Source organism: Plectropomus leopardus, chromosome 19 (genome assembly GCF_026936395.1).
Source record: "Plectropomus leopardus strain MGB_pleo_1.0 chromosome 19, ASM2693639v1, whole genome shotgun sequence".
Classification (NCBI taxonomy): Eukaryota; Metazoa; Chordata; class Actinopteri; order Perciformes; family Serranidae; genus Plectropomus; species Plectropomus leopardus.
This window is the reverse complement of record NC_142194.1, coordinates 29,197,547-29,210,429: the sequence shown is the minus strand read 5'-3', so window position 1 is coordinate 29,210,429 and position 12,883 is coordinate 29,197,547. Positions and strand designations below refer to the sequence as shown.

The window sequence follows — 12,883 nt, the reverse complement described above, 5'->3', positions numbered from 1 at the left end:
CAAACTGTGAATACAGAGAAATTTAGTGTTCTGAGAAAAAAATCTGAAAATACAGTACTTTTGTAATAAAATGTACAGATACCAAATCAGCAGTAAATGGATGTCTTACAATCTGTAATCAGACTGAACTGAATCATATTGAACTTGAGTTTAATTAATCCAGCTCTTCAAGGATAGTTTTATCACAGCAAGTTGATACACTGTTAAAATGATTATTGTTGGTATCAAAAAAGATATCAATGTGAAATATATAGAATTTTGTTTTTGTAGCTCTGCAAAATTCAGAGTGTATGATTTGTCTGGAAATGGTTGTCAACATTGAGGTAGCTGAGCTGACAGCTAGCTAATGGTGCCATAAACAGCGTTTAACAATAGCAACAGTTAGCGGGTTTCCAGTACAGGTTTGTGCAAAACTTAAGTGAAATTAATAAAACACAAATGCAAGATGACTTAATTTCCATTGAGTGATGTTCTGCGACTTCTCCTCAGGTAATAACATTCTAAGAAGCATGGTGATGGATATTCAAAACATTAGCAGCTTTTTTCTATTGCAGCCACCACACTAGCCGTAGTTATTTCCAATCCAGGGCCACGTAGGTGTTATGGAGCGATAATGGAAAGGCGAGCCGCTTATACATGGAGCAGCCATGTATGAGGGATTTGTGGGAAGTGATAGTCCAAGTCCACGATTTCACAGAGTAATTGTGGATTCCAAACTTCTGGATGATCCACTTAGCTTTTGAAGAGTTATCCGATGCTACAACACCCCTAGTAGCTCCTGTTGCATCATGGGGGAGTTTGTTCCTGCTGACAAGCATATAGCCATAGCATTATGTGACCTAGAGAAGCCAAAAAAGTTTTTCCATTGCAGTTTTTTGCAAAATATGACTTATTCGAATCTCCTGAAATACCACCTCATGTGAGCGTAAAAAGTTTTTTTGCAATAAATGGTAGTTTCTTTGAAACTGACATGTTTCTGTTCGCAATTTCAATTTGCACAAATTGAGGGTTAATGAAAACCTGCCTAGTGCTGACAGAGCTAACCACGGTGTAAATAACCCTTACGCTATCCAGAGGCAAATTTGAATGCCATAACTCCACTAAAACTTTGTTTAGCAAATGATGTTTTGCTGCTTTGTTAACCCTTTTAACTCTGCAAAAGAATTGGTCCACTAGTGCCTACGCTGGTATTTTTGCTTATTGTGATGTAATTTCTCAGAGTATCTTTAAATGTTTTATATCCCTAAAATCTGCACAACCTAAGCTCAAAGGATATGAAAGTCAGTAAACCATAATAATTGATAAAAGTATTGAAATTGTGTCATAAAAATAAATATTATAATAATAATGATAACAATAATAATGTTTAAATGTTAAAATGTAGAAACATAGATTAAATATGCTTTAACACAAAAGTTATTTGAACTGTCTTCATTATTTAGTGTATCAGATATGCTCATTTTTATGAGCAAAGTGTGAAGGCGTTGTGATTCATTCATCAACATGCATTCTGATATGGTTTTGTACCACACACAATGTAGCCGACGTCATTACAAGTGTGCAAGATGATGAAGCCTTGGCTTTCTGCTGCTGAAAGCATGAATGCTCTAGCTATTTTGGCTTTTATTTTATGTCAATATATATAGGATTATGCAATAACAACCACCCGCAGCCATTACAGGGAAATACCAAGGTAATTACAGCAGAATAGCATGCGTGCACAGCACGTAATTTAAGGTAACTTAAGATCATGACATAAAAGACAGAAGCCAAGGCTTACTGATACAAAATCAATGAATGCTCACTATTATGGTATTTATTTGAGAACTGTTTAAGAAGAACCATGCAGCAACAAATCCCTTGATGCCATACGGTGATGTCAGGCTATCTGTTTTTAAAGGGTTAATGATCTGAATGTGATATACAGAGCCTTTAAAGCTCTGCAACAAGATTTTTTCTTTTCAAGATTATCCCCTTAATTAAAAAAATGCATAATCAGATTTGGGGGAGAGGAGCCGAAATGAAAACTGTTTAAATAAGTCATGTTAACAACTGCATGTGTCTCCATCTCCCCTGTGATTTGAAGCACCAGACAATCCAGATTGGATTCTGAAAATGATAAACTTTGTCACACATTTATTAAACATTAGCCTTCCTAAATGAGCAGGCAGCTCATTAGAGTCTAGCTTTATTGGTGGAGATATGAGAGGGGTGACAGACTGGTCTGGCTCCCAGCAGCCATATTTGGTCACATTGCAAACTGAGCCTGTGCAGACTGTCCGACCACTGACTCTCACAGTTCTTCTCCTCATCGCTGTAATCTCTGCATGTGTCAGTGTCTGACACGTGTTATTCTGTGCAAGCAACAAACTGAAGAGTTCAACCATTTGAAAAAGCCGAGCTTCCTGTTAGCTCACTGCCAAACATCTCCTGTGTTGACTGTGGAATATGGAGCTTGTTAAAGACAGAAATGTGTGTTCCTGCATGTGGAAAGAGTTTCTCTTAGATTGCCCCAAAGCTACGCTCTGCACTGCAACTACAGAGCTTATCTGATAAACCTGGCCTTGTAGTCTATAAGACTTATTCTGCTACCACTTTCTACAGTTAAAATGTTAATAATGCATTCATTAGGGGTTTTAATCATTAAATATCCGGTTCTAAATGTTAACATGAAAAAATAATTGTAGTCTATGGCATTGACAAACTGCAACCCAAAACTTCTTACCATTAATGCTTATAACTGATCAAATGCATTTTTGTACATTTTCTGTGATAAAAATGTATAAATTACAACAAGGGATGTCCCGATCATATTTTATGCCCCTGATCCAGTCATTTGATATTGACTATCTGCCGATACTGAATCCTGATCCAAGACTTCAAATTTTCAAGATACTATAGCTACACAGTGCGCACATTAAGAAGGCCTATTTAAAGCTTTTTAAAATGAATCCATGTAAAGCCTATGCTTGACAATATAGATAAATGAATAGCTCTGCAATTCATTAGCAATTTTATTTTTATTATTTATTTATTTATATATATATTATATATATATATTATAAAATGACAAACTCTTCCTATATCTTTTTGGCCTATCTCAGGGGAATTTCTCTGTCCGTTAAAGAGAGCGGGCTTTTCGGTGCAGCCTGTATCTGAGTTACCTGAATGACCTGTATAGCACTCTTTATTTTTGGGCAGATTATGCTTCATTAACACATGAGCCATGATGAGTTTTAACTCACAGAGCTCACATACTTGCAGTGGTGAGTGAGGCTGTAGTAAACTCATCAGTGCTGTCTGTCTCTCTGTTGAGCAGGGCAGAGAAACACCATACACTATAGTTGAAAGCAAAATGTGAGCCTCATGTTCTGAGCTGAAATGAAACCAGTGCTCATAACTTTTTCAAATAACGTACAGTCTCATACTGCATTTTTGTTTTCTGTGTGATGTTTTGTGGCGGGCGGAGCTCAGCCGCTGTTTTTACACACACATGGAGCTCAACAGTGGGGAGCAACAGAGACAGCGGAGTGGATGATTGTTGTAGAAGGCTGTGCTCCACTATGCTGTGCATGAAGTAAAACACCTCTGTGACAGCTGACATAAAACAAAAGATCAGATCAGGCTTTATAAGACAGATACTCTTGATCCTGATCAATCAACAAATGCCATGATCCAATACCGATGTTAGAGATCAGATTGGAACATCCCTAGTTACAACATATAGACCCTCATATCCCCCTTATCAACAGCACCTTACTATAGATTGGCATTTAACTTGTGCACTGCAGTGTGAGTCTCACTGAACACAATGTGTTTAAGATCTTACATAAGCAACACAGCAAGCAAGCTCCAAGCCCCTGACCCCAGACAGCACATGGAAACAATACTCATGTGTCTGCTAGACTGAACCAGTGCTCTGTGATACAGCCTGTACTGGTGAGAGTCTTTTACGTGGACACAAATACTTTCGGGAGAATTCCAGCCAGCACATGTTTGAGTTCACTGACAATCAAGGCTGATAAGCATCTTTTATTAAAATCATACATCAGCCATTCACTGTCGTGCTGCTGATAAGACAGAGACTATTGTTATCGTTATCTAGATTTGTTATAAGTCATCTCAAAAGGCTGAGCAGAGAATATTTCCACTGCTGTGTGGGAGGATTTTACTTTGACTTACTTTAAAGGAATGTGCCCTGCCTTCTAGACATAACAGCCAAATGGATTTTTAGCCTCCTCAGTTGTTTTTACCCTGACAAGAACAAGATTTATAACATGCATGACCTCAGGACTGAAGGTGCACTTTAGTTCTGAGGTCATACATGCCATCATCAGGTCAGCATTTTCATTTGTCCAATACTTTGGTTACAGCCAAATACCTTTAAACCCCTGACACTCCCATCAGCCTCAGCTCTATATTGTGTTAAGTGCTAATCAGGAAATGTGCTCAACTGAAATGATGATGATGATATCAACATTATACCTGCTGATCATGATCATTAAAAATAAAAAACAAACACTCAACCTCCACTTTTATCCATCTTAATATTTACTGTTCTTTACAATAAAGCTCAAAGCTGAACAGAAAATCGTCTAAAGTCAATAGTGGGGATACAAATATATGAATGGGGAGAACCGTGTGCAACTAACCTGCCAGATTAAGGGGCCGTTTACACATCAACGTGTCTTGTATGAAACATCAAACTTTTGTTGAGGTTTGGCCTTTTGAAAACCACAATAGCAAACTTTTGGTACGGGGTTCCAGAGTGTAATCTTCTGAAAGATTTAAAGGGACACCCCCTTTTGTTGCCATGAAAACTGGCAACAAAAGGGTTAGGGTGGATCCTGTGAGAATGGCGACGTCACGGCTGCACTTTGCTCATGCGCATTATGTTTCAGAGAAATAGTCATGCGCAAGAGTAGGAGGGCAACAAGAACAACAATGGCCGACTAGCGAGCTGTGTTTGTGCTGCCGACTCTACTGAGATTATTCACGCTGTCGGTTCACAAGCATGCCTGTATACTACAGCGTTTACGGTTGTTTTGCGGATCTGTGTACACAAGGATCGTTTTCACAATGTTAACATATGAACAAGAATTTTTTAACGCAAAGGAAAAACCTTTCCATCTTTATTCTCTACTAAATGTGGCCTAAATGTTGGCACTGTATGTTTCTGCAGCCAGATATGTTGCAAAGGAAGACAACAGGGGCACTTCTGGTGTACCTTAAACTATAGGTGCTCATGGAAGGGAATACTTCAGAAAAAGGGCAGGCACTTGTAAACAAAAAACTGTGGTGTAAGAGATCCAGATCCAGGCACTCAGGATAGTTTGCAAAGCATAATAGGCCTTTAATTCATTGGGCTATAAACATTAAAAATATACAAACACGTATCGGCTTGCGCCAGTGAGTCAATGCACCCTGAAGAAGGCGCAAGCAGTACACCACAGTTTTTTTGGTTACAAGTTCCTTTTTTAACAGATATGTTACATTTGTACCTCATTAAGTAGTGGATATGTTTTATATTTAACAATGCTGTGCTTAACTTGCGGTTAGCTTTTGGCACAAAAACCACTTGGTCATTATCAGGAAAAGATCATGTTTTGCCTTATAACACCCAGTTTTGGAAGCACAATCTGGAATCAAATACGAAAACTCACCGGAAACGCAGCAACAGGTTGCTACAAAACACCCACTATGGGTGGCTAAAAAGACAGCTTTGTTGTTTGTTGCTCTCGATCTGTGGTCTGCAGTTTGCAGGTGTGTCGCTTAGGTGACACGTCACCCATCATCTTAATGTAAAGCCTACTTGACACAAAGTATTTTTAGTATCCATAAGGTGTAAGAGTGCATAAAACAGCATCAAAATAGAGCTTGTTGATCAAGACAAGAGCCAGTGAAGGATCCTCCAAACCCCCGGACAGAGTTCCTAGCTGAGACCATAATGTCCTGTTTCCTATTCAACAGGAAACACATAACACTTGGGCATTTATAAAGTGTGTGATATATTTAACCAGACTTGTTAAACCCCAGCTCTCACCATCAGTGTCCTCCTGCTTGTCCTCCTCTCTTAGGGTGGAGTTCCAGAACAAGTTCTACTCGGGACAGGGCTTCAAGTTTGTCCCCTTCTCATTTGAGAGCATCCTGGAGGGACGATTTGACGAGTGATGAGCACAGTCCCCGGCCTGCCTCCTTTCCTCTCATCTGCTCTGTGTACGTGTTTGTGAGTGTGTGCATGAGCCCCAGTGCAGCTCTCTCTTACCCTCTAGTGGTCATTTGTGGAACTTGTATTATGTGTGAGCTATAATGTGATCCTTGTGAAGACTTTTCCAGAGCACATGTGCCAAGCTGTACCTATACTGGAGGCTCTATTGCTGTGGCACAGTACAATGTCTGTGCTCAGCACTCAGCATGTTCACCCCGGCTCTCAGAACATCTCCTCCGACAGCTTTCCGCTGAAATGACCATTACATAATTCACTTGCCAGGGTCTGTTTTCCTGTGAGATGAATCTGGTTTGTAGGCAGAAGTGGACAAGTGGCATGTTGCTTGTTAAAGCCGACATAATGTATTTCACTTTTTAACCCTTTGAAACCTGAGCAGCGGGCTGGAATTCTTTCAAAAACATGGAAATGAGACAACTAGCAACTATACAAGAAATTACCTAAAAATAAGCAAAGAATTTAATTTTAAAAAGTTAGGCCTATACTGAAAAAAATAGCAAAACAAAGTTTTTTTTTAAAAAAAGGAAATGACTTGAATAGTACTAAAATAATAATAATAATAATATCCATATATACTCCAGTAACTATTAATATAGTTTTCTCTCTCTCTCTCAGCTAATTTTCAGGTCATTTTCTTGTCACCTTTAACTAATTTCTCACAGTTTGCAGGACATTTCAATCGAGTTTCTTATTGCCTTTTTCCATGTTTTCAAAGGAAACCAACTCAATTTGCTCATTTTCCAAAGGCTTAAATGTTTGTGAAAGGCATCTGAATGTAGCACAAGAAAACTAATGCTGATCCAAGTTTCAAAGGGTGAAGTGCTTTTCTTTTTCAAGAAATCTATCCGGTAATACATATTAAATTTTGAAAGTACCGTAAAAAAAAAAAAATTGAGAAATGTCCTGAATTCCTACAAAAATCTCACAATCTGAGAAATGCTAAAATCCTAGAAACATGTATGGGGCTGCTGGGACTGGCCCCTGACCTCCTGCATTTTTACAAAAGTGACCCCCAAACAAAGTACGTAGAGTCTCCCTGTCGTAACACTTTGTGAATAACTCAAATCCAAACAGTCTTTTTGGTCTCATGTCCTCTTCCAGCAAACAGCACTGACATAAAAGCAGAATTTCTGGTTAAAAAAAAACACTTAACCAAAATCCAGAGTGCATATAAACTCCTTCAAACATGTGTTCTATGAAGGTACCTTGTGTATGTGTACAGCTTGGAACAGTTAGGCACTGGAAAAACCTGAATCCATCCAGCCCTAAGATCAGCTGTGCTCTTCCTCCTGTGTAATCAGAGAGTCTACACACAACCATCATAGAAGCCCCAGTGTTTACTCCAAGGCTGAAGTTTTACTGCACCTGATGACTGATTAGTCATCAGACAGTGTGGGGGAAGAATACTGAGACACAAAGCTCAAGAACTGTTCTGTGGTACATCTGTGTACAATGAGGAGGGGTAAACACAGTATGAAAGGCCCAGTCATGTTAACAGCTGAAACCTCTGACTGTGGTGCCAGCACTAGAAATGGGTCTGAATCACAAAGAGGAGAAAATGAGGGGGAATTCTCAGACCAGCTTTCTGCTTCAACTTTGACCGTACAGAGTCCCAGATCTAAGTAGTTTCTAAAATTAAAAGCCAAGTCTAAAGTGGAATGATCCTTTAATGTGCTGCCAGTGCAGCGTGGCTTAACTTCACTGTAAAATTGGACAAATTGATTTACTTGATTTTGAAATCTAGTGAATCGATTGCTTTGAAAAATGTAAGGAAATAGAACTATTCGCCTTAATTCATGTTAACTTTATATATATTTGTTTAGTTTACTTAAAATTTAGTTATATTTACTTAATTTTGTGAAGTTGTTGCAACCTAAATATTGACAAGTTTAATCAATCAGTCTTCTTCAATCTATAAGTTTTAGCAACTACAGTAAACCAAGTTTTCTGTGCTGTATGTCTGTATTCTGCTGGCTACAAAGTAGTCAATTATATTTGTAGAACTCACAGATCTCCTAACTTCATAATTGGCAAAATCCTCTTTGTCATGATCAAGTTCAGTCAGACTGGCTTGGTTTACTGAAGTTGCGAATACTTAGATAAAACAAGGTAATTCCACTTGTCATTTTTAAATTGCAACAACTTCACAAAATTAAGTGAATACAACTAAATGTAAACATAACAGTTAGATATAAAGTAAACATGAATTGTGAATTATAGTTATATTTACTTTACTTTTTCAAAGCAATTGGTGTAAAGTGTAGTTTTTGTCAGGAAATGGCATGGTGTGAATTTGGGCCGTGACTCAACATTTGGAAAGATTTAAAACATGAAGACATGACAAAGATAAGATTCCACCCAGTATTTAATCACTACGTCCAGAAATCACATTATTCATTGTAAACTCTAGTTTATAGAATTTGGTTGTGGATGATATTAACGTACCATTGTGTTATTATGAGCCAGTGTTTCAATGAGAGGAGAACAGAGCTGACCCTGCGGAGATGAAGACATGGCGCCCTGTGTTTGTTGATCTGTTGCTTCCCTCTGCTCAGTCTGTGTGAATTGCTGTTGTAAACCAGTTGAGGTACTAAGTCAGTGAGTGGTGATATGAAGGCTAATGTGACTGTGATCAGTAATAAACAGAGAGCAGGGGATTTATCCCGTGTCTGTGATCCTCTGTCTGTCTCTCTCTGGGTAAAGCAAATAAATCTTCCATGCCCCCGAAAGCCAGGGGTCCACCGTGTAGCATTTCATGTGTATTAAACTGACAGACTAACCCTTTATGGCCCGCTTTAACATAACACACACCCATATCACTCAAAATGATATAAAGATAAAGATTAAAATCAAGCTTTAAAAAAATATTATACGTTATTATATTATTATTTTCTACTTTCATTGAGTTAATGCTTTGACAAACATCAGTCCTATTCCTAAAAATCCAACATTCATTCATTTTCAGAATTTTAACCCTTTAAATGCCAGGTTTTTGTCATGATAGCACCATGTTTTTAGATGAAAAAAACAACAACAAAAATATTTTTTTTTTCAATAGACTATATGCTTAGTCGATTTTTTTTATTATCACAGCCTGGAATATGTCAATAATTAGCAGCAACATTGATTTTTATTTATTTACTAGTTTTTATTATTAGTTTTTGTGCAGTGTCAAATACTCACACGTACTGCTCTGAGCACAAAATGCATTTTTCATAACCAAACTATAAAAAATATTATACATTAATATGATACTTACTTTACTTTAAGTTACTTTACGTTTTTTTAAACTAAATCAGTCATAATCATAAATATCAAATATTCATTCATTCATTTTTAAGAATTTTAACCATTTAAATGCCAGTTGGGGTTCTTTTTAAATCATGATGCCAAGTTGTTTTTAGATTAAATAAAATATCTTTTTTCAGTGTACTACATGCAAAAATGGAGCCCAGAATGACACCCAGAAGTAATACAATCATGTTTTTGTACTTTGATGGCTGTGAGATCAAAAATTTCAGTTTGAATGGGTTTCAGTGGAACATTTTTTGCACTAACAGTCTGAATGTAACAGCTTTGTTTGCACAGTGTACTTTGGACTTATTGCTTACTGATTTAGAGATTAGACAAAAATACTTAGTCGTGCCAGTGTTACTGCTATATGCATGAACACAGCCACAAATATCAAAAAATGAAGAATGAAAACAACAGTCCCTAAGAGTTACAGGAGTGTTGGGTAATATGCAGCTTTGGAATTTTATTAAATAAAGGTGCTAACAATTCCCCAATCCCCAGAGAGACCTGTGAAAACCTTTTTTCTAGGTTTGATTAATTTATTGAGCTGTTTCATTTTTTTTTACTTGTTATACAATATATTTAAATTGAATTCTAACTTTTTCCCACTTCAAAGGATAGGGTCATTATTTTTCAGGTCTTGAAATGATAGTCAGGTGGCCCTAAAATCAGTGAATTACTTGCTGTTATCCCTTCTCTTGGTTATTGTGGCTATCAGAGATCCCTTTCAGATGTGCTTCAGTGTAAGTGATGGAGAAAAAATCCAAAATCCTTTTTTAAAATGTATTCCAAAAAGTATCTGAAGATATAAAGTAGATTATTTATAGTTATTTATAGTAAGATATAGTAAGGTATTTTTCAACCTGGACCCTATTTTCCCAGGTTTTTGTGTCTTAGTGACTGACAGAAATAACCATTTTTGAAATTGGTCCAGTACTGAGCGAGAGGGCTGCAGTTGGTAGCAGCAAGATAGGCTGCAATGTAACAACTAAGGGCATGTTAACAATTTACACTTACATCCACAGCTTAAGATTGTTCCTCTAAGTGTCGAACAACATCATGGAAACAATCCCTACATACACCATGTCAAGTCAAGTCAAGTCAAGTCAATTTTATTTATAAAGCCCATTATCCCAAAACATGGTTTTCCTCAGAGGGCTTTACATCATACGACATCCCTCTGCCCTTAGACCCTCACATCACCCAAGGAAAAACTCCTGAAAAAGAACCTCTGTAACGGGAAACCTCAAGAAGAGCGGCAGAGGATGATGAGGGATCCCTCTTCCAGGATGGACAGATGTGCAAAAGATGTCGTAAATAACAATTAAAATAAAATCATGACAAAAAGGAAAGAGAGAGGGGAGGAGAGGGGGAGAGAGGGAGAGAGATGCACATCAGTAATGGAAACAGACGCATGTCATATCACAATAGTGATAGGTGTGAAATTACTAAATGCACTCTATGATAATATTGTGGGTGTTGATAAGAGTCCCATGCATATATTGATAGTGGAGGCGTGGCTCATAATAATGGCAGTAGAGGGTTGCGTCAAACACGATCATGGCATTAGCGCAACCAGAACCCACAACACAGGACCACAGCAGTGGCAAAACCAAGACCACAATCAGGGTACAATCAGGGGTACATTATCAGCGCAGCCACAGCACGACCATGACCAAAGGCAGGGTCACAGCACCAGCACAGCTATCACCCCAATCAAGTGGAGCCAAGGTTGCAGCCAGGATCCGGGAAAATGAGGAAACAAGGGAACAGGAATGCTCTGAAGAGGTAATGGAGTTAGCGTAATGCAGTAAGCGTAATGCAGTAAACAGACATGCACACTTTCAGATGGCAGGAGTAAGAGAAGGAAAAGGAGCTCAGTGTATCATAGAAAGTCCTCCAGCAGATTAAACCTACGTCAGCCTAACTATGGGCTGGTCCAGGCAACCTGAGCCAGCCCTCATTATAAACTTTATCAAAAAGGAAGGCCTTAAGTCTACCCTTTAAAGTGGAAAAGGTGTCTGCCTCCCTGACCAAAACTGGAAGATGGTTCCATAAAGATAAAAAAAAAAGAAAGAAAAAAAAGTCTTGATTTCTTTTAAAAACATGGTAAGAAGGCAATAAGCGATGGAAGAAATGATTATTATTTTGGGGGGCTTTTTGACTTGGTCAAAATTTGGTAGGACAGTTCAAGCATGAAAGGGGGAGAGAGGGGATGACATGCAGCAAAGGGACAAGGCTAGAACCCAACCCATGGCTGCTGCAACATGGACACAGACTCTGTAAAGGGGGTGCCCACTCTACCAACTGAGCTACTGGATGCCCCATAACCCAAAAAATTTCAAGAAATTAGGAAAAAGTACAAGAAAATTACCTGACACTTGTCAAAGCAAAATCAAAATAACAAAATAAATTTTAAATTTTAAATTTTATTTATAGAGCCCATTATCACAAAACATGGTTTGCCTCACTGGGCCGTACAGTTTACAACATCCCTCTGCCCTTAGACCCTCACATCACCCAAGGAAAAACTCCTGAAAAAGAACCCCTGAACGGGGGAAAAAAAAGGGAAGAAACCTCAGGAAGAGCGGTAGTGGATGATGAGGGATCCCTCTTCCAGGATGGACAGACGAGCAAAAAATGTCGTAAATAACAAATGAAATACAATCATGGCAAAAAGGAAAGAGAAAGAGAGAGGGGAGGAGAAAATAAAGAAAAAGAAAGTAATACAATCCAAGCTGAACAAGACTTGGAAACATGATTATTATTATTATTATAAATTAGAATAATTCTGTAACACAATTTTAAATGTGTAATTATAGTAATCATAAATATAGTTTTTCCCCAAGTGTTTATTCTGACATTTTTCCCTTGAAAAAAAATCTAAATCTAGGCTAAATCTTGCTATTTGTGAAACACTCCTTTTTAAAAAGGTCGGGGTTCAAAGGTTGAAATACTTGTGAAAGGTGTCTGACAGCAGACAACAAAAGTGATGTTGTTCCAGGTTTCAAAGGGTTGAGGTCTATGCGGAAAACTGAAACCTGAATATGATACTGTAATACATGAGCTCAACATCCTGTTTCTCTCTCTCTCGCACAGACTGAAACAGAAAGTTGAGCTGACGTCACGGTTTTAGCAGGCTTGTGGTGCGTCGCGGTGCGTCCCGTCCACACAGAAGACTAAACAGTGCATTGTGCGCTTACTGCCGGCGGAGGGCGCAGAGCTCCAGCTGAGACACGTCCTCCTCAGAAACAAACAATGATCCCAGATTCCAGCACTGACTGAGAGCTCCGACAAGCCAACCACAGTATGCCCACTCCATACCAGGAATTCACGGGTTAACAATAAAAGCACAGTATTTAA

At 38.2% G+C, this 12,883-nt stretch overlaps 1 protein-coding gene across 2 annotated transcripts in view; it reads left to right on the top strand.

Moving 5' to 3' along the window:
* Nucleotides 1-8,894, top strand: part of LOC121958938 (V-type proton ATPase 116 kDa subunit a 1) — a 42,414-nt gene extending 33,520 nt beyond the window's left edge. For both annotated transcript variants that reach the window (XM_042508124.2, XM_042508123.2), the window contains exon 22: nt 6,078-8,894. In XM_042508124.2, the coding sequence (XP_042364058.1) occupies nt 6,078-6,171 (94 nt within the window). In that variant the 3' untranslated portion in view covers nt 6,172-8,894. The remainder of the gene's footprint in view (nt 1-6,077) is intronic.
* The last annotated feature ends 3,989 nt before the right edge of the window (nt 8,895-12,883 follow it).